At 30.3% G+C, this 20,255-nt stretch overlaps 6 protein-coding genes across 9 annotated transcripts; 5 read left to right on the plus strand and 1 right to left on the minus strand.

Annotated features, from left to right (window-relative positions):
- The first annotated feature begins 202 nt into the window (after positions 1-202).
- LOC126858474 (akirin-2) lies at positions 203-3,973 on the plus strand. The gene is made up of 5 exons (XM_050608836.1): positions 203-858; positions 1,919-2,106; positions 2,273-2,435; positions 2,523-2,579; positions 2,704-3,973. Exons 1-4 carry the CDS (start codon positions 669-671, stop codon positions 2,531-2,533), a joined length of 552 nt encoding a protein of 183 aa, XP_050464793.1. The 5' UTR covers positions 203-668; the 3' UTR covers positions 2,534-2,579; positions 2,704-3,973.
- Positions 3,974-5,687: 1,714 nt separating this feature from the next.
- On the plus strand, positions 5,688-9,197 carry LOC126858467 (arrestin homolog). Its single transcript, XM_050608825.1, has 7 exons — positions 5,688-5,851; positions 5,936-6,057; positions 6,897-7,196; positions 7,385-7,612; positions 7,680-7,868; positions 8,070-8,238; positions 8,425-9,197. The coding sequence occupies exons 1-7, from the start codon at positions 5,785-5,787 to the stop codon at positions 8,568-8,570; spliced, it is 1,221 nt and encodes a 406-aa protein (XP_050464782.1). The 5' UTR covers positions 5,688-5,784; the 3' UTR covers positions 8,571-9,197.
- Positions 9,198-9,331: 134 nt separating this feature from the next.
- Positions 9,332-11,729, minus strand: LOC126858453 (general transcription factor IIE subunit 1). 2 transcript variants are annotated; one of them, XM_050608792.1, is made up of 7 exons: positions 11,474-11,729; positions 11,223-11,389; positions 11,005-11,133; positions 10,525-10,751; positions 10,247-10,451; positions 9,865-10,093; positions 9,332-9,711 (listed from the first exon to the last, which is right to left on the minus strand). In XM_050608792.1, the coding sequence occupies exons 1-7, from the start codon at positions 11,598-11,600 to the stop codon at positions 9,536-9,538; spliced, it is 1,260 nt and encodes a 419-aa protein (XP_050464749.1). In that variant the 5' UTR covers positions 11,601-11,729; the 3' UTR covers positions 9,332-9,535. The 2 variants fall into 2 exon arrangements, with proteins under 2 accessions (XP_050464749.1, XP_050464750.1); XM_050608793.1 differs by having other exon boundaries at positions 11,223-11,406; positions 11,474-11,600.
- A 124-nt stretch (positions 11,730-11,853) lies between these two features.
- Positions 11,854-13,651, plus strand: LOC126858468 (rab-like protein 3). Its single transcript, XM_050608827.1, has 5 exons — positions 11,854-12,112; positions 12,402-12,611; positions 12,702-12,850; positions 12,948-13,070; positions 13,129-13,651. Exons 1-5 carry the CDS (start codon positions 12,067-12,069, stop codon positions 13,306-13,308), a joined length of 708 nt encoding a protein of 235 aa, XP_050464784.1. The 5' UTR covers positions 11,854-12,066; the 3' UTR covers positions 13,309-13,651.
- A 253-nt stretch (positions 13,652-13,904) lies between these two features.
- Positions 13,905-17,030, plus strand: LOC126858449 (putative ATPase N2B). 3 transcript variants are annotated; one of them, XM_050608787.1, is made up of 8 exons: positions 13,905-14,154; positions 14,377-14,770; positions 15,172-15,357; positions 15,445-15,686; positions 15,784-15,952; positions 16,049-16,189; positions 16,356-16,475; positions 16,560-17,030. In XM_050608787.1, the coding sequence occupies exons 2-8, from the start codon at positions 14,393-14,395 to the stop codon at positions 16,680-16,682; spliced, it is 1,359 nt and encodes a 452-aa protein (XP_050464744.1). In that variant the 5' UTR covers positions 13,905-14,154; positions 14,377-14,392; the 3' UTR covers positions 16,683-17,030. The 3 variants fall into 3 exon arrangements, with proteins under 3 accessions (XP_050464744.1, XP_050464745.1, XP_050464746.1); XM_050608789.1 differs by lacking the exon at positions 13,905-14,154 and adding an exon at positions 14,195-14,376 and having other exon boundaries at positions 14,505-14,770; XM_050608788.1 differs by lacking the exon at positions 13,905-14,154 and having other exon boundaries at positions 14,194-14,770.
- Positions 17,031-17,294: 264 nt separating this feature from the next.
- LOC126858458 (deoxyribose-phosphate aldolase) lies at positions 17,295-19,269 on the plus strand. The gene is made up of 6 exons (XM_050608804.1): positions 17,295-17,462; positions 17,558-17,700; positions 17,818-18,011; positions 18,074-18,218; positions 18,400-18,788; positions 18,848-19,269. Exons 2-6 carry the CDS (start codon positions 17,655-17,657, stop codon positions 19,145-19,147), a joined length of 1,074 nt encoding a protein of 357 aa, XP_050464761.1. The 5' UTR covers positions 17,295-17,462; positions 17,558-17,654; the 3' UTR covers positions 19,148-19,269.
- Positions 19,270-20,255: the final 986 nt, after the last annotated feature.

Here is a 20,255-nt window from a genome sequence, read left to right on the forward strand (position 1 = left end):
TGCCGCGCAATAAAAGGCAATGTAGCCAATCAATTTATCGCTCTTGAAAATGTTGTAAGTTGATTCTAGGACTCTAGAATAAAGTTCCTAGTAAGCACATTCTCCTATTGGAAATCAAAATGTCATGCATCGGGGCATGCGGTGCAAGTTCTCTCCATCATGCATATGCATACTTCGTGCCCCTAGTTATCTGACGAAAAACGTAGGAGAGGAACGAAAGCGAATAGCGAGACAAATTTATTCGAGCCGGCGGAGAGAGGAGGAGCTCGCTGCGCGTAGCGATCGGCGGCCATATTGTTCCAGCGCAGTGTTTGTTTTGTCGGTGGAAGCTGCGCGTTGGCCCCCACGCACGCCTACGAATCCGTCCTCCTTTGTCAGGGGAGGAGAGAACTCCCGGCCTGAGTTTCACAATCTTCGTGCAAAGATACCCTCGCATCTCAATCCTCCCGTGTCGTTTAATTTCTCGCGTGACGCCGCTCCCCGTGTCCGCTTTACGCCAGATCGTCGCGCCGCTCCCCATTATCCCCGTTCGCCTAGTCCCCTTCCTCAATCCCCCCTCTCCCCCTACCCCTCTCGGGGCCGTGGCCCGAACGAACGACTGGGTGTCAGTCGTAGACGGCACACAGTGAGCCCGAGAACATCGCGCCACCACCGTCAGCAGTAGCACCATGGCGTGCGCCACACTCAAGAGGTCCTTGGAGTTCGACCCGGTGCACAGCCACAGCCGGCCCAGCAAGCGACGGAGGTGCATGCCCATGTCGTGCGCGTCGCCCGGCGCGTCCGCGTCATCGCCGCGCGGCGCACCGCTGCCGCAGAAACCGTCGCCGTTCGGCGAGATAGCCAGCAAATTGACGCCTGGTAATTACACCGCAGGCTGCGGCCATTTTTTTCTCCCCTCTCGCTCTCCGTCGATCTTATCGGCATTTCTCCGTGTTTATCTCTGTCTCACTTTCTCCTCTTCCTCCTCCTCTCTCTCTCTCTCTCTCTCTATATATATATATATATATATATATATATATATATATCTTTCTCTCTTTCCCTCTTTTCCCCTTGTACGCACTGGTTTCTTGCTTACAAGACGAAAAAGAGACAGAGAAAGGGAAGGAACGAGTGTAGGAGAGAGATGGCAAGTAGGGGCGGCTAAGCCTAGCGATTTAAAACCCGTATTCAGACTCCTTGCGGTGGGAAAGGGGCGACACGCGTAAATCATATGGTAATGTAGTAACGGACGCGCTCGGAGATTCGGCTTTACGTTCTATTCTTGTTTTTTCTGCAATGTTAAAGAAAGAGCGCAAAGGTGCGTCCAGAAATGATGTATTTTCTATTTTTCTGCACGAGACAAGATTGTGATGATACATAATAATATGACACAAAAAGATTGTTACATACATATATTGGAAATGTTATTTTTATTTTTGAGGGAAAATTATTTGTTGACATTTGTCTTGTCAACAAAGATGTTGAAAATATTATTAGTAAATATATTTGGATTGAAGGAGGTAGAAAGAGGAGACAATAGAATATTATTCAGATATATACTTGACATCTTGAATTTTAAACTATAAACTCATGTACAGAATATATAGAGAATACAAGAAATAAGATAAAGAAATAGAAGCAAATGAAAAGGAAAGTAGATATTAGGGAATGCACAAACTTGAAATTGAGACTTGAAATATAATTATGTATATAATTTTTCTTAACAAAAAGCAGTTTTTTTTTTTGTATTTCTTTATCTTATTTTTTATATTCTTTCTGTACATGAGTTTATAGTTTAAAATTCAAGATGCAAAGTAGATATATTTGAATAATATTCTATTGTCTACCTCTATATATATATATATATATATATATATATATATATATATATATTTATTCTTTTTATTAAACCAATGTTATTTTATATTTTCTTGAACAGAAAAAATGGCTGCCAACATCAGAGAAGAAATTCGCAGATTGCAACGACGTAAGCAATTACACTTTCATCCTCAGACCAATGGTGGCGATTCATCAGACATGGAAGGTCCTTCCAGTCCTGGCTCTTCTTTGACTCCTTTTAGTCATAGCTCTAGTGGAAAGGAAAAACCCCTATTCACATTTAGACAGGTAGAGTTCTTTCATCAATTGCAAGTTTTTCAATAAGAAAATTTTATTCAACAGGAAAATTTCTATTTTAAAATGTGACATTTTATAAAGATAAAAATATTTACTACTACAGCAGATAAGTATTGGTTTGTAGATTTGGTATGTGCCCATACGAATGGTTTTGTAGGTTGGCTTAATCTGTGAGCGAATGCTCAAGGAGCAAGAAACGCAAATTCGAGAAGAATATGATCAGATCTTACATTTAAAACTGTCCGAACAGTATGATGCTTTTGTCAAATTCACATATGATCAGATACAAAAAAGATTTGAGTCTGCGGCTGCACCTAGTTGTAAGTATTAATTTATTCTTAGAATAACATCTGTTTGTCTATGATTTTTATTCTTTATATATTACAACTTGTAATTTTTATTTTTAGATCTATCATAAGAAAAGAATCTTATTTATAAGGAGATATTTCTGTGAAGAACATTAGGTAAGTTTTGTAAATGTTTTTTTGTTTTTTTCTTTTTTTTAAGCATACTTTAGGATATTATAAAGAAGAGATCAATTTAAAAATCGATCTAGAAAATTTTTTATAATATTTTGTTATACTGCAGATTTCTACCGTGTGAGACAAATTTTGTTTGCGCCGAGGTTCGCAGTATCGCCTTGTTGCGGAAATCAACTTTAAAAGAATAATAAACGATGTTTTTATCAAAATATCGTATGGAAAGAAAAAAAAGGGCTAAAAAAGAAGCGGACGAAAAAAAATAATTAATGACGTAAGTTCATAGAAGGAAAAAGAAGAATCGCGTCGAATTACAAACTATGAAAATTTACGATGTATACTTTCGAGACTAACATATTTGTACTGTTCAACATTAGAAATACGCTGGTATCAGGGAACTGATTTTAGTTATGTACAAATGTTATTACGATTAAAAATATGATACATGTGCAGTTGCAAAGCTTGATATCCAGCTGAAAAAAGGAAAGAGAGAGCTGAAAGATTTTTCTCCAAGCTTGTCACATAAATATATTTTTCTCTTAGCTCGTTTGAGAGAAATAAAACGCGGAGAAAAATTCTTTTTGTATGTTATGCAGATAGAGCATTGTGTTGAATGCTAAGTAATGTATTTCATATAATTTTTCGTTTATTCGTCTTGATGCTATGATAATTTAAATATTGCTCAAGTATATATGGCAAGCAATGCTCTAAATATCTTAATACAACGTGTATCATGCATTTCATGAATTTCGAGGCAGAAGATAATGTATGTATTAAAAAGATTGCCTTTCCTGAGTTCTAACTGCTCTGTGAGAAGCGAAATGATGTTTAGAATTCAATGTATGATTGTAAATTAAGGGATTATATAGTTCTATGCATTATTTGTAAATCGAAATCTATATATGAAAAATACATTAGCATAACTTGTTAAATGGATAGTAAATTTATTTCGATTGATTCGCGAGTTGTAATGGACTCACGTCAAGAAGATTCTAAGATATTTCTGTTTGACTAGAAAATTAGCCATTTTATGTAAAGATACGATTGTAAAATTGTAAAACCTAATATTTTGCCGTTATTTTTATTGCAGTTGTTATATTTGTTTCATCATTTATTGAAAATTTTTATAAAAAAAAAAAAGGAAAACATGATCTCATTTAAAGTATAGACGTTTACAAGAGTTGCAAAAGTGTCGGATTAATATCGTAGACTGTAGTAGGCATTGTATGAAGGCATTGTGAAGCATAAGTACTTGGAATAAAGATTTCATAAAATCTTGTCACATACAGTATTTCTGTTCCCTGGTAGCAACGAATTTCTGTGTAGTTGTAATAAAAAAGTGCTGAATAATGAATATAATTATATACCATACTCTTTAACTGTGCCTATTATTATATAAAAATATTTATCACGATTACTATTAGTATTATTATTTACTGTTATCGTCGTTTCGTAAAAAATTTTTTTCTTAGTACAGGAAGATTCTTATGTCGCAATAATGATAATTTTTCACGTAGTTTTTTTTTTATTCAAGAAAGATATGATCTTGTGGATATGCCTTTGGTGGCTGCATGCATTTTGACGAAAATTTTTATTTCGCCGAAAATTAAGAACAGTTATAGGGCACCAAAGGAAACTTTCGGATAAGAGTTCTCCTTGTTTAATATTCTCTAAGCATAATATAAAATAATCCTTGACCGACTAAACTTTTTATGGTCATGATTAGAGATGTAAATAGAAAAAAAAAGCTAAATGATTTTTTTTCATAAGAAACTCTATGAAAAAAAACAAGTCTCGTTTTTTTTTTCAATTTTTCTTTTCAGATATTTTTCTGCTATGCATCTAACTGAAAATTATCCAAATCATGTCGAGTTTGAAATAATTTGCCATAAAAGTCTCATTAATCCATTAAAATTATTTTCGAAAAAAAAATTAAAATATAAGAACTTCAGTTTTTTTATATTAACAAAAAAATATATAAAGAAAAATATTTTATATATATAAAATAATGAATTTATTATTATTATATATATTATTATACATATTATATATTATATATAAAAAAAATAATTAAAAAAAAAAATTGTTTTTTTTTCAATGAAAAAAAAATACGTTTTTTTCAACTATTTTTTTTCCTATTAGAAAAAAAAAACGGATTTTTATATCTCTAATCATGATTATTGAATAAAGGATATCTCGTACAATTTCAAGCGGCATTCGAATTACTACTGCCTTTTTTATATTGCGCGAAAGAAAAGAAAGAAAGTGTTTCTCAGTTACCATGGTATCTTTGGGAGTATCGTATATCGATGGGTGCTCATGCTCATACACATATATACATATATACGTATATAAAGAAACACAAAAAAAAACATGTTATATCGATTGTCTATCAATTACTGAATGTGAGAAAACGAAAAAAAAAGAAGTTATAAAGAAATATAAACGAGAAATATAATTTTTAATAGTTAACATGCTAAGTAATATCTATCTATTTGAAGCTCGCGATAAGTACTATTCATTAAGGAAATTTGTCAAAACACATAAACGATCGTGTGACATTTCAGGGGATCTTATTTCGATTACAAGAGATATACCTCTGTATTATATTGTATATATATATATATATATATATATATATATATATATATATATATATATATATATAAACATTCTATTATCAAAATAAAGATCAACTTAAGACTGAATAAAGAAGGGTTTCCTTATTTCCACCAAGTAAAATATTGTATATATATTTTGTATGTGTGTGTATATACATATATATATATATATATATATATATATATATACAAAATATATACATATCTTCTTGACAATTGTAACTTTTGCAGGAGACCGTCTCCTACATACAGAGACATATACTTTGTACCAAATATATTATAATATTAATAGTATTACTAAAATGTTCATGACTTACTAGGCGCATAGCGATTGCACATCGATTCTCTCTTTCTGCGTAATATATAATAACTTGCAATCCTCTTAAATCTCAGTTCTATAACAAAGTAATCTCATTAGTATACTACGGCTTCGAAGTGAAAAAAGAAGCCCCAGCGAGACTATATGAAGATCTACTTGATACTCGAAATGTGTCACTTCTGGGCGGGAAACAAATTTCTCTGCCAAATCATTCGTTCGTTTAGAAAAAAAAAATAAGAAACAACGCCAGATGTTTCCTCTATTGTTTTTGGCTTACGTTGTAGCCATTAAGGTATTCAAGAAGACCACCCCTAATGGTGAGTTTACTTAATTGTCAAGTCGCTTCTTTAAAATCTTATACTTCTTGAATATTTAATGTTACGTGAAAATATTTTATTCAGGCAAAGTCACAGTATATCTGGGCAAGAGAGATTTTATCGATCATTTAGATCACATTGATCCCATCGATGGTGTACTCGTAGTGGAGAATGATTACCTTCAGGGGCGCAAAATTTTTGGTCAGGTAAATAAAATTCTAACTTTTGTATATATATATATTATTTCTATAGGATCTCATTTGATTGAAACAGATTCAAAATTTTTTCTCGTTAATAAATAATGTAATATTATATCACATATACAGTGTGTTTCTAAATAAGTGTGAAAAATAGATGATTTTTTGTAGAAAATTAAGGAAGATCTTTCATATACTTCTATATTCCTCCCTGAGAAGTTACACTCCTCCAAAGGAGGAAGTAAAAATTATTTTTTTTTTTTCAAATTAAAAAAATAAAATTTGATGGACATTTTTCACTGGTAGAAAGAATACTTATTAATATTTTTTTAATCTTCCCATATCGTTATAAGGGCATGAAACAAACAATCCCTATTCAATTTTTTATTAGAATTTTTTAACTGACCGGAATGTCATTAGCTAAAAATATGAGTTAGAAAACTTGATTTCTTTAGAAATTTTCTTTTTTTATTTTTTTCATAAAATCAATGGTTTAAAAAAAATAAATAAATAAATAATATACATAACACAGCACAGTGCTAAATAGCATAGATTTTGAGTTACGAGAAGTTGAATATTAGAATAAAAGCAAGTAAAACAAAATTATAGTAAATGTTGAAAAAAATGAAACAAAAACAATACAAAATTATAATTTAATAAAATCTAATTTTTATTTCCTTTTTTGAAGGAGTATAACTTCTCCAGAAGGGATGTAGGAGTATATGTTTATATGAAAGATTATCTTTAATTTTCGACAAAAAATCATCTCCCAAAATTTTTCGCATTTATTTAGAAACATCTTATATATATTATTAGATCTATATATTATTAGATATATATATTATTAGGTCACGACAACCTATCGATATGGCCGCGAAGAGGACGAAGTTATGGGAGTCAAGTTCAGCAAAGAATTGGTGTTATGTCGCGATCAAATAGTACCATCGAAGAAAGATAAACAGGAGACTACACAAATTCAGGAACGTTTGTTGAAGCGTTTGGGTTCGAATGCATATCCATTTATATTCCATTTTCCGCCGACGGCTCCATGCTCAGTCACCCTTCAACCCGGCGATGATGATCAGGGAAAACCCTTGGGAGTCGAATATACTGTGAAAGTATTCGTTGGAGACAACGAAGAAGACAAGGTATCGAAATAAGGGAAAAGTGAATATTCGATTATAAGAAATCACAAAATGCGATAGAAAAAAAAAAAAAAAAAACAGAAAAAATGAAAAAGAATTAATAAGCATTCAGCAATAATATATATGTATAAAATTTTAAAGTAATATTTCTGTAAAAACACGCATTTTTTTTCATTTTTACTTTCTTTCAGGGACACAAAAGATCCTCTGTATCATTAGCTATCAAGAAATTACAATATGCCCCGCCGACGCGAGGTCGCCGACTTCCAAGCTCTTTGGTATTCAAGGGATTCACCTTCTCCCAAGGAAAACTGAACTTGGAAGTCACACTGGATAGAGAGATCTATTATCATGGCGAGAAAGTTGCAGCGAACGTAACCGTTACAAACAATTCACGAAAGGCGGTGAAAAATATCAAGGTAAATATTATGAAATTAAATTGGATAAATTTTGCATTTTACCGTTATCGTGTTTTTCTTTCCGCAGTTGTACGTGGTTCAACATTGCGAGGTGACTATGGTAAATTCTCAATTTTCGCGGCACGTGGCTAGCTTAGAAACTCGCGAGGGTTGTCCTATCACACCAGGCGCTTCTTTCACGAAACAGTTCTATCTTGTGCCTTTGGCCAGCAGCAATAAGGATCGTCGTGGCATCGCTCTCGATGGACATCTCAAAGTGCGTAATAATAAACTCTTCAACAGTGTTAAGCTACTAAAATATATAAAATATTATATATTATGCATATTTTTGTAATAATATATATATATATATATATATATATATATATATATATATATATATATATATATAAAACCTACAGTAATATTCCTGAAAATTTTAATATTTATGGCATTTCTTTTTGTCTCTACCGTTTAGGATGACGACGTAAATCTGGCATCCTCAACTTTAGTCGCCGAAGGCAAGTGCCCAAATGAAGCTTTGGGTATCGTGATTTCTTATTCTGTCCGAGTCAAGCTGAACTGCGGTACTCTGGGTGGTGAGCTGGTTACCGATGTTCCATTCAAACTGATGCATCCAGCTCCTGGTATATAGCTTATGTTATTTTAACACCTATATATTCGCACATAACATATAAACATTTTGAATTTAGCTAAAAAATTTTCATTTACATTTAAACTAATACACACGCAACATACATACACACGAAAGATTTTATTTAAAGTTTAAATTTCTAGTTTATAGATTTATTTAAACATTTACTCTTATGCAGGCTCTGTTGAAAAAGAAAAGGCCATGCTAAAGAAGAGTAAGAGCATCGAGAGAGCACGATACGAGAACTCTTGCTATGCCACCGATGACGATGATAATATCGTATTTGAAGACTTTGCTCGTTTGCGCTTAAACGAACCAGAGTAAATCAAAGGTCGGCGCTTTTTGTTGCGATCGATTTCTTCAAAAAAAGAATCCTGAGTTTTCCGCTCATAGTAGATTATTTTCCCGCGTTTAAAATTGACTTTTATCTTTATATTCAAATAGCAATTAAAATAAATAAATAACAAAATATTCCGTCTTATAAAGTTAAATTATTTTATATAGACTTCGTGTTTGAAATGAATTTCTTTGGATTCTTTTGATATGGTTTTTAGTGAACGAGCTATATCAAATGTAGATAAAAAAACATTAACTATATTATGAAATTGTTACTGAGAGGAAAAAATGACAAGAAAATACAAAAAAAAGAGAAAAGATAATCAATTAATAAAAATCATCTCAGAATTTCCGTGCGAACGTGGTGATCGGACAGAAATTCTACGATAACAAAAAAAAAATATCAAGTAAGTTTAATGAATAATTCGTGTTTGGTTTAGTTTGAAAATTTCCCGTTTTACCAGAAGTGACATGGTATGTTATTCATCTTGATTATTTTCTTATATTTTACAAAATATTATTTCCCCCACATTATTTATTACTAAAACAACTGTTGTAACAGTATTGTTCAGTTGCGATTATATTAGAAAATATATATGAAATTGTAAAAACGCATCTTTTTTGTCTTCTCTCTTTTTATATCAATTAATTCTTCAAACGTGAAAAATATAGCAAATACATGCATTTGCTATATTTATCAATATAAAGAATATGCAAACTAAATCCATTAGAGTTATTACATCATCATAAAAAAATTACTGTACTATATTCTTAAAAATTATACATTTTATGATTATATATAAAATATTATAGAAAACAACGATATATATATATATATATATATACATATATATACATATATATATATATATATATATATATATATATATATATATATATAAAATCAATATCAGTCTTGTATTGATTATGAAGATGCTCATTGTTCTTTGATTCTAATCATACATATGTGAATAATATTCTTGATACGTCTGAATGTAAGCCTCCTTCTCTACTGATGTCATTTCTGCGATTAGAGTATCGTTAACATCAGTGATCGCGACGGTTTTACCACCTACACTAACGGTTGGTACGAGCTCATCGTCTTCGGAATCCATCATCTCCACTTCACCTACAAATTAATTTGACAGTCACAAAATTCAAGAAAACTCATCAATTGTCAATAATTTTCGCGTTCCGAGATTTTTCATTTTATCTTGTTACATTTGAATGACTACAACTATCCTAATGTTAAAATTTCTATTAGTTACTAAATTTTTCATACCAGTATCAACAGTTTGCATTTCCATATCTTCCTCATTATCACTACTGTCGCTGGATTCTTGTGGAAGTACTGCTTTAATGGATGCCGCGGAATTAGTGCCACCTTTCTTCTCATGAGCCAATAATACTGACATAATATCATCACCCTGTTTATTATTCGTCGTGTTTGTGTTTGTGGCAGTGGTTGCAGCTTTGTCCAGAATACTTTCTTGTGTATTTACACCATCAGGCTACGAGATAATTAAGCAAATCAAGGTATAGAATATATATAACAAAAAATAAAACATGTACACACACACACACACACACACACACACACACACGCGCGCGCACGCACGCACACACATATATATATATATATAAAATATAACAAAATAATATACCTGTGAATCAGAATTGATAACTGTGCTTTCCATCATCCATATGGGTCTCTCCTTTCTGTGATTTGCTGCATTGTCATCTGGAGATTCATCTCCAATAGTAATGTCCACTCTAGTTTCTTCCACCATAAAACCTGATGTTCTAGTAGCTTCACCTGACCATTGTTCGCTAGGTGCTCTAAGACTACTTGGTTTTCTCGTATCAGTACTGTAGAATATAACATTGTTTTAACAGATTGGAAATTTTTAATATACATAAATGTATTTTCAAAAATACTTACCCTCGAATAATATTAATATCAACAGGCTCTGGTTCTAATATTTCGGGTGCCAATTTAATTCCTTCTACTTCCCTCAATAATATATACAATGGTTCCAATTGTTCGTTAAACTTGGCTAATAATAATCTGGAATCTTTTTTTGGCAGAGCAGATTGATCTTCTTCTACTATCTCCCGACAATATGTACACCTAAATTCACCAGTTCTCATGTCGAAAAGTTGATCCGCCTATACAAGAGTTTAATGAAGTTTCATCTATTTAGTTTCATCATATTATAATAATTGCCTTAGATTAATAGTACTATAACATATTAATTTCATGTTATTTATAATTTATATTATATTATTATTATAAAAATTATATGTAAAACATTTTGATTAGTATGTTATGTCATCTTATTTTATACAGCAATGTAGTAATAAAATAAAATTTGATTCTAATTCTTAAAATTCTAAACTTATATTGCATTGTCATACTTACTTCAAGATCTGTAAATGTTTTCAAACAACTTGGGCATTTAAAGCTAGCCCTACTGGTTGCATCTCTTTCTTCAGTTTCCATTCTTTTTCTCATTAAATCAAGTTTATATTTTACTACATTTACAAATGTCTAAAATAAAGATATTTATTTTCATCAACTACATATTTTATTAATTCGTATATATTTATTATAAAATAAAAAATCACAGTCATTCATACTTTATAATTAATAAAGTAGTAGTTAACTTTTTGTGCTTTGCCATCCGACCCTGTTTCCATCTTTAATCTCACTTGAATAAACTTATCATTTCGTAATGTAGATATCCTAGCTCTCAACATTTTGCGTTCAAACTTCAGCAATTCACAAATATCGTCTTCTTTCATACCTGTACAAATGTGCAATCTTTTATTATATTAATAAAATTATTTTAATTCACAGATTTTACATAACAGAGTGTATAATTACTTACATGGATTTCTAACCAGCATATCCACAATCAAAGCATCCTCTATTGTGTAAAATCCACGTACAACAAGGCGCGCCAGTTGTTTCAAACTACTGGGTACCTCAGTCACCAGTCTCTCCTCAGTACTCATGTTTCACGTATATTTGATATATAAATAACAATAAATAAAATACATAACTGCACACAATTAAGGACTACTGAAGAGTCTGAAGATACTTGAAGTGCTGAAATGCTGAAAACTAAGAGCGTCTGCTAACAGTTATGTTACTGCGCATACGTGGATTTTATCTCCTTGGTTGCGTTCAAAAATCCTATCCGTAGGATAGTAGCATTTAATTGATCAATCAGACCAAAAGAAGCACAGATTTCTTTGTCTTAATTGGTCGATCAAATTTTTATTTTATCCCGTATGTAAAATTTTTGAACGCATTTCTTGGAGTACTACAAGCTAACTATAAACACTACAGTAGCGCTAACTGGACTTCATTTTAGAAAAAAATGACACAAATTGTCAAATAACTATCTGTCAAAAGTGTCAAATGTTAAAATTACCGCAAGCGTAATTCGTGAAATATATACAATTTAATATCATTGTTATGGCAGCGATTGATAAAGTTAAAATTATAGTGGTAGGCGATTCAGGTAAATATAAGAAAAATATATTACACTGTACTATATTTTTTCCAGAACATTTGCAATATTTGTAAATATAACATTTTATTCTAATAGAAAAATGACACAAACTTTGCTCTAATTATTATAATAAAAACTCTTGTTATTGATATTGCATATTATTTAACATATTAAAATTATAATTTTCAAGAGTTTAGGTTATATATAATTGAATTTAGGTTATAGCATACTACATTAGCTGTCATTGATATTATTTTTATGAAAGATGATTTGATTAATGATGTTTGCATTATTGCAGGTGTTGGTAAAACATCATTGACACATTTAATATGCCAACAGCAACCCATTGGCAATCCTTCTTGGACTGTAGGTTGTTCAGTGGAAGTAAAACTACACGAATACAAAGAAGGAACACCCAATCAGAGAAGATACTTTATCGAACTATGGGATATTGGTGGCAGCCAAAATCACAAAAACACAAGATCTGTATTTTATAATCCCACAAATGGTACATATATATTTTACAACAATTAAATGTTATATCTAATTTGAACATATAATTGTGACATGATTGCAAATATATGTCATTTACAACTAGGCATAATATTAGTACACGATTTAACAAATCGTAAATCACAGCAGAATCTTCAAAAATGGCTAGAGGAAGTCTTAAGTAAAGATGGAACCTCATTAAAGTCCAAGTCATTTGAAGATTTTGATCCTGAGAAATTTGTGGGCTCAACACAGGTGATAAAAACTTTCCAAATTGCTAATTATATTATGTAATTCATTGTGTATATGTGTGTGTTTATAGTAAATATATAGACAATATTTATTAATCTAGATTCCAATCTTAGTTGTTGGTACAAAGTTTGACTTAATCTCAGAATCCAATTTCATAAAATCCAATGTACACAGACGTTCAGCAACTATTGCAGAAGAATGTGGTGCTGATGAAATATTTTTGGTAAATATTACTTATTTGATAAACTCATTGAACATGCTTAACTCATTTATTTTAACAGGACTGTCGTCAAATACGATCTTTAGCAGCAGGCTCCAGTTCATCTGTGAAGCTTAGCAGATTCTTTGATAAAGTTATTGAAAGACGTTACTATTCCTCCCGAGAAGCACTTAGTCCTGACAAACGAAGGCCGCCACTCTACACTTCCTCGCTGTATCCAAAGTTTTATCATAACGACTAAATATGAAAAGAATATGTGAGGAAAATATTATTATTATTATTTTTATGTTACATAGAATAATCAGTTCTTGTGACATGAAAGTTTGTAGGATTATCTGGATGAAGTATTGCAGGGCTGCTGATCTCGCACTTCTTATCCACATTCCTAATCTTCCCATGGAAGCATTTTGCCAGATATGCTCAAAGATGACTGTGAACAGCATAGATAAAACTATATTAGACTCATAATATTTTTCATCTATATTGTAAAAATATATTATATGCACAATCATTTTGTAATGTAACATAATAAATGTATATAATCTATTCAATATGAAAATGTGATTGTTATTAAATAATTTTACATCAACTATATTCAAGGAAATTATTTCTTATATATTCTCTTATGTATGCTATTCCTCCCTCTTTCTCTTAAATTTATTAAATTTATATCATGTGTGTGTGAATCTAAAAATTTGTTAACAAAATAAAATATTTGTGCAAAAGTTGAGATTAAAATAATTGCAATTTGATCTGAAAAAAAGGAAAAATCTCTCGCACTTAGCTGACAATGAATTAACAAGATTGCGATTAGAACATATTTAGTTATTTTGTAGTAACTTCTTGAAGTTCTTTTCAATATATGTCGACGCGCGGCGAACGATCTTTCAAAAAGCATATCCCCACCGAACAGGTGATGAATGATGAGATAGGTGTGCGCGACATTCGTACGTACGTTTTTGAATTGAAAAGTGAATTGAAAACGATCTTTTTTTCTTCTGTACATATATTTTGTATATTATAACGAAATCGTGTCATACGATCCTTGTCATAAAATCGAGATATATTTTTCTAGCTTTCCACGTGGGTGAGTTTAATTTGGAATATGCATGATGTCATATATTTAAGTGTCAAGGTTATCGTATCTGTGTTCCATTATGGCACGTTAGATAATATTAATAATTGTTTATACGTTAATCTCCTTAATCGACTGTTCTAATTCGATTTTGCGATTAACTGATCAATTTTAGATCATGAATGTGATAGATTAATATATAATTTTTAATAAAGATGGGCTTCTGCTTTCCAGGTAATATTCTGCAATCATGACTTACTATCTTGTAAAAAAGTGTATTAGCGTGAATTATTTCTCCCATATGCTGACTCGTGTTCAACCGATATTTTGTATCCAAAGATGTGGTTATGCTCACAATATAGATATAAACTTAAGTGATGGACCAGTCAGTATTTTGAAGCAAAAAATAATGAGAGGCGAATTGATGAACGACGCGCATCAAATGAAAGTAGCACAGATTCTGCAGAGAATTTATCAAGAGGTACATAATTACAAACCACAACAATCAAGTTTGTTGGAAAAATGGTTTGGTGGTAAAAAAAAAGATGTGCCGAAAGGGTTGTACATTCATGGAGCAGTGGGTGGAGGTAAAACAATGTTAATGGATCTATTTTACAATTGCTGCCAGGTATCTCTCAGATTACTGTTTCCATAAGTATTGCGCATGAGAAGCTAAGATAAAATGTCTTAATCATAATGATAATACTTTTTTTCATATAAAGTATATCTGTAAATAAAACTGAAAAAGAAAAACAGTTATACATAAGTAGCAAACAGATATCAAAAATATAAATAAAAACAAAATATCACAAGAAGAATTTTAAAAAGACTAAAAAATTAAAATAGAGATACAAAAAATTATATAATATGCAATATAATATATAATATATAAATAAATTATATAAATATATAATAAATTATATAATTATATAAATAAATGGAGGAAATCATAGCTTCCATGCAATATATAAAAATATAATATTTTGTAGTGTTAATAAAATATATTTAAAGAAAAATATTTTATTCTAGATTGAAAACAAGAAAAGAGTTCATTTTCATTCCTTTATGTTGGATGTACATAGTAGAGTGCATAAAGTGAAAAAAATGATTGTACGAGATACTACGAGTACCAAACTGCAACCTTTTGATCCAATACCTCCAGTTGCATCCAGTATTGCTGAAGAGACTTGGCTATTATGCTTTGATGAATTTCAGGTTGATATTCACATATTATTTTCAAGAAAAGCTACACTATGTGTAAAATATCTGTGAAATACATCAATAAAAATAATTATGTTACAGGTGACGGACATCGCAGACGCTATGATATTAAAACGGCTGTTTACAGAACTTTTTGATAATGGCATTATAGTAGTCGCGACTAGTAATAGATCGCCCGATGATTTATACAAGAATGGATTACAACGGGGAAACTTTGTGCCATTTATAAAAGTGCTGAAGGAACATTGCTACATTAGTAACTTGGATTCTGGAATAGATTACAGATTGAGATCGGGGCCTGGAAACGAAAAAATATACTTCATGTATGTGAAAATCGATAAATTATCATTATGTAATAATCATCTATATATATATATATATATATATCGTCGCTGTTTAACGAGCCATGTAAATTAAAAGAAAAGGAAAGGATGCGACAAACGATGTGGACAAAGTTTTCAAATATTTGTGCTCTATGGAGAATGATGTTATACGACCACGAACGATTTGTATAAGAGGACGAAATGTCACTTTCCAGAAAACCTGCGGGCAGGTGCTGGATTCCACATTTGAAGAATTGTGTGACAGGGTGAGATGAATATTTTTGCTTATAAAGCTATTGTATACTAGGTGAAACGTATTATAAATGAAAATTGTACATAATATGGCTATTATCTTTCCACAGCCTCTTGGAGCAAGTGATTATTTGGAATTGAGTCAAGTGTTTCATACAATCATAATAAGAGATATACCCCAATTGAATCTACGACTTAAGTCTCAGGCCAGACGATTTATTACTCTTATTGATACGCTGTATGATAATAGGGTAAAGGATATTTCTATGTATAAATTACAACTCTTGATATTCGATTTGATCTGATAGTTTGAGACATATTTAATTATGTAATTAATATTAGAGAAGATAAAGGATATCATTAGCTATTTTAAAATAGATTAATACAAAACTAAGGAAAGTTTATAATAACTTATAGGTACGGGTAGTTATGTCGGCGGCTGTCCCACATACTCAATTATTTTTACCAGAAAATGAATCCGAATATACTGATGAGAAAAGAATGCTAATGGACGACTTGAAGATTTCACATGGCTCGGTAAGTTTTCTATAAACGAAAATAGCCAATAAAATTTTTATTGGATTATTTGCTAATTATGTTAATTTTACGGTTAATTTTTAGGAAGATCACAAAGCAAATATCTTTACTGGTGAAGAAGAACTCTTTGCATTTGAGCGCACTGTATCACGTTTGGCTGAGATGCAAACTTCTAAGTATTGGGAACAATGGGAATACCATAGATAATAATAATTTTAACTAGCGCAAGTAGATTTATGTAGTTCTATGAATTTATTTATACTTATAACATGTTTACAATAGAATTTTGATGAGATAATTTCACAAGCAAAATTATTGTATAGTTTGCTTAGAGTACAATTTTTATGTTTTGTCAGTATTTTATTTTATTTAAATTATATTTTGAAAAGAAAGATTTTTTTCGAAATCTGACATTAAATTATTTATATAATTATTTATTATATATATAATTATTTATAAATATTAAACCTTAATTTTAGGATTAAAATATAGATACTGTATGTTTGTATTTATGTATATATGTAAATTCTTAATTACACAAATTGTTACAAATGGTTTATGCGTTAGTTACTCATTCTTATATAGCACTGATACCATGCGTATCTCGAAGACTACTGATTTTATTATTTGCAAGAATATTTTATCATAGTGATATATTTAGTTTGATTATATATTTAGACACCGATATTCGGTCGGTAGTTTTGAAGAATTTTTAAAAATATTTTTTTGTAATAAAAATACAAAATAAAATTTTTTCCTGAAAATTGATAGATATATCAACTAGTATTAAATAAACAAATTTTTATATGTTATTATCTTGTGCGCTATTTTGAGTTGAAGTTCGATTGTGTTATCTCTAACCCTGTAAATACAACATATGTGACAAGCTTGTGTATAGTGCGAATATATAGCTTTATCTTATTTCTATAATTTTTATCATCTCATAATTACATAATATATAACTGTCTTAATTCGAAATAAGTTCTGGTAAGAAATAGAAAATTAATTAGTAAAGATTTAATAAAGATTTTTCGCATTGGTTTACAAATTTGTATTAACGGTTTTGTATTTATTTTGAATAGGCATGAAAAGATATCGGTAGAGTGAACAAATAAATAACAAATATCACATTATTTGGCAGCTTACAGTACATTTATCTTAAATTTTTTTTCCGAAATTATGAACGTTTCTCCGATAAATCCTGAAGTGGCCGATTCAATTAAACGTAAGTAATGCAATATGTAATTTTAATATTACATCATATATATTACTAAATGGACATTTTTTTATATATAAACTAAATATATATATGTATGAAATTTAAACTTGCCCATTCTTTTAGCTTGGTTAAAATTCTTAGAAGTTTACATTAATGAACCAGCAATAAACAAAAGTGTGCGTCAGATACGTTATTTAGCTAGCACATTAACAGGGGAAAATAGAATAGGTTGGTTATTGAAAGGGATAAGTTTCATTGATTTGACCAGTTTGAGCGGTGATGGTACAAGCAACAATGTGGAGAATCTATGTAAAAGGGTATGTTAAAAAAAATGAATTATTTTTTAATATAAATAATTGATTAATGATCAATATTACAGGCCACAACAATTGTAGAGGAACTTCCATTCGAATGGAGTAAGCTGCTTCACCCAGCAGGTATTTGCGTTTACCCCTCTAGAATACAGGATGTAGTGGTCAATTTAAAAAAACTAAAAAAGTTGGGTACAATTAAGATCGTTAGTGGTAAGATTTCTTTTCTGATCCAATGTGCATGTAACAATGGTCATGTTCTAAAATTCATTGTTAGTACTAAAAATCTATAATTCATGTAACATATATTATAGATTTTCAATACTCAATGAGTTCAATAGTCAGTGAATTTTGTAATATAACTAATATTGTCTAATTGTGATTTTTATATCAGTGGCTGCTGGGTTTCCTTCTGGGCAATATCCTTTAGAGACTCGGCTACAGGAAGTGCGCTGTGCTATAGAATATGGAGCACAAGAAATAGATGTTGTGATTGATCGGTCATTAGTCTTGAATCATGAATGGATAGAACTATATAATGAGTTGGTTGCTATTCGTAATGTTTGTAATGAGAAGGATAAAAAAGTATGTTTGAAAGTTATACTATCAACAGGAGAATTATTTAGCTTGAAAAATGTGTATAAAGCGTCCATGATAGCTATGTTTGCTGGTGCTAATTTTATTAAGACATCTACAGGAAAAGAGGATGTTAATGCAACTTTGCCTGTGGGTATTGTCATGTGTAGAGCAATAAAGGAATATGAGAGATTGACATCCGTAAAGGTAATGCAATTTCGTTTTGTTGGGAATCATAAGTTCTATAATACATCTTTTGTTTATAGGTTGGTTTTAAACCTGCTGGAGGTATAAAAACTGCGCAAGATACTCTTGAATGGATGGCTTTGATCAAGGAAGAATTAGGATCAGATTGGTTGACAAGCTGTCGTTTCAGAATTGGTGCATCCAGTTTAGTGGATAAAATTATTGATGACATTTGTGAAACATATAACATAGATGCAACAGCAAATATCACACAAGCCGAATGTTCTAAGAATGAAGATATAAATTCTAAGAAAGAAAGTGTAGATTCTAAGAAAGAAAATGTAGAAAAAACTCAAAAAAAAATTAAATCTAGATCTTAGATCGGGCTGGAACAATTGAAAGAAATATTTTTATATTATTTTTATACATGATTTGAAATGATTCTTGGATTGTATTAATCTATAGAATTAATAAATTAATAAATTTAATATCTTTCATCTTATATTACTTAAGAATTATTCTTTGAGATCCATACAATAATAACATTAGTAAAAATAAAATAACTAACAATTTATTCGATATTTTTTGTCAAGAACATGGCACAGCTAATTGATTTTATTACTTTGTCCTTTCCATTTAATTATAATTTCCCTTGCTTAGATATTTTACAGCTGATCCAATTATTTCTTAGTCCATGAATGTATCTGAAAACATGAGAGAATTCAATGTTTAATTAATTCGAAAAATTCATGTTTAAATTACTCAGCATTGTATATGCTAAAAATATTTTAATAAAAAAAATGCAAGGAAATTATGTATATGGGAAATTATAACAAATGTTTCACATATCTTATTAATATATAGCTTATAGTTTTAACATATATTTATTATACATATAAATAATAAAAATAAGTTTGTTATTTCTAAAAAGCAATTATGCATAGTTAGCACGAATATATAATATAATTAAAACAGATTCTCTCGAATGACAAGATGAAACGCTACATCAGAATAATTGATATCGCGACGCCCATGTATCTAAATATATCCATCAGCAAATAGATTCTGCATAATCAACATACTTAGTACATGGCATGTAAACATCTGTCTTAAATGTCTTTCTATGATTATTTGAGTTTTCAGTCGTTCCTTTTTATTTTAATAAATGATCACATATAAATCAATGTAGCAAAATCGAGATACAAAAGTTGCAAATCACAAAGCGCTTAAACTTAAAAAAAAAAAAATTATTATTTGCATGAATGTCATAGATTTACAAACAAAAAAAAATGTTTTATATTAAGACACATCTAATTGTGAATAATGCAATTTAATAATCTGATGCAGAAAAAATAAAACGAATATTGTGCAAAAATTCTTCGCCCTTTTAAAGTTTCATCATAACGTTAAACCTAAAATCATTTATCATTTAAAGTCTCGATTATTGAAAAATCCAGACTCGAGAAGGACATTTGAATTACATGGTTG

The sequence above is a fragment of the Cataglyphis hispanica genome, chromosome 25 (genome assembly GCF_021464435.1).
Source record: "Cataglyphis hispanica isolate Lineage 1 chromosome 25, ULB_Chis1_1.0, whole genome shotgun sequence".
In the NCBI taxonomy this organism is placed as follows: domain Eukaryota; kingdom Metazoa; phylum Arthropoda; class Insecta; order Hymenoptera; family Formicidae; genus Cataglyphis; species Cataglyphis hispanica.

Coding starts and splice junctions, on each gene's coding strand:
- LOC126858474 (XM_050608836.1), top strand. CDS start 669: ATGGCGTGCGCCACACTCAAGAGGTCCTTGGAGTTCGACCCGGTGCAC. Junction 859..1,918: donor AGCCAGCAAATTGACGCCTG/GTAATTACACCG, acceptor TTTCTTGAACAG/AAAAAATGGCTGCCAACATC. Junction 2,107..2,272: donor CCCTATTCACATTTAGACAG/GTAGAGTTCTTT, acceptor ATGGTTTTGTAG/GTTGGCTTAATCTGTGAGCG.
- LOC126858467 (XM_050608825.1), top strand. CDS start 5,785: ATGTTTCCTCTATTGTTTTTGGCTTACGTTGTAGCCATTAAGGTATTC. Junction 5,852..5,935: donor CAAGAAGACCACCCCTAATG/GTGAGTTTACTT, acceptor TATTTTATTCAG/GCAAAGTCACAGTATATCTG. Junction 7,613..7,679: donor AGGCGGTGAAAAATATCAAG/GTAAATATTATG, acceptor TTCTTTCCGCAG/TTGTACGTGGTTCAACATTG.
- LOC126858453 (XM_050608792.1), bottom strand. CDS start 11,600: ATGAGTACTGAGGAGAGACTGGTGACTGAGGTACCCAGTAGTTTGAAA. Junction 10,452..10,524: donor GATATTAATATTATTCGAGG/GTAAGTATTTTT, acceptor TATATTCTACAG/TACTGATACGAGAAAACCAA. Junction 10,094..10,246: donor TTATCAATTCTGATTCACAG/GTATATTATTTT, acceptor ATTATCTCGTAG/CCTGATGGTGTAAATACACA.
- LOC126858468 (XM_050608827.1), top strand. CDS start 12,067: ATGGCAGCGATTGATAAAGTTAAAATTATAGTGGTAGGCGATTCAG. Junction 12,113..12,401: donor TATAGTGGTAGGCGATTCAG/GTAAATATAAGA, acceptor GCATTATTGCAG/GTGTTGGTAAAACATCATTG. Junction 13,071..13,128: donor GTGCTGATGAAATATTTTTG/GTAAATATTACT, acceptor TTATTTTAACAG/GACTGTCGTCAAATACGATC.
- LOC126858449 (XM_050608787.1), top strand. CDS start 14,393: ATGACTTACTATCTTGTAAAAAAGTGTATTAGCGTGAATTATTTCTCC. Junction 15,687..15,783: donor AACGAAAAAATATACTTCAT/GTATGTGAAAAT, acceptor GTAAATTAAAAG/AAAAGGAAAGGATGCGACAA. Junction 15,953..16,048: donor TTGAAGAATTGTGTGACAGG/GTGAGATGAATA, acceptor ATCTTTCCACAG/CCTCTTGGAGCAAGTGATTA.
- LOC126858458 (XM_050608804.1), top strand. CDS start 17,655: ATGAACGTTTCTCCGATAAATCCTGAAGTGGCCGATTCAATTAAAC. Junction 17,701..17,817: donor AGTGGCCGATTCAATTAAAC/GTAAGTAATGCA, acceptor CCATTCTTTTAG/CTTGGTTAAAATTCTTAGAA. Junction 18,012..18,073: donor TGGAGAATCTATGTAAAAGG/GTATGTTAAAAA, acceptor TCAATATTACAG/GCCACAACAATTGTAGAGGA.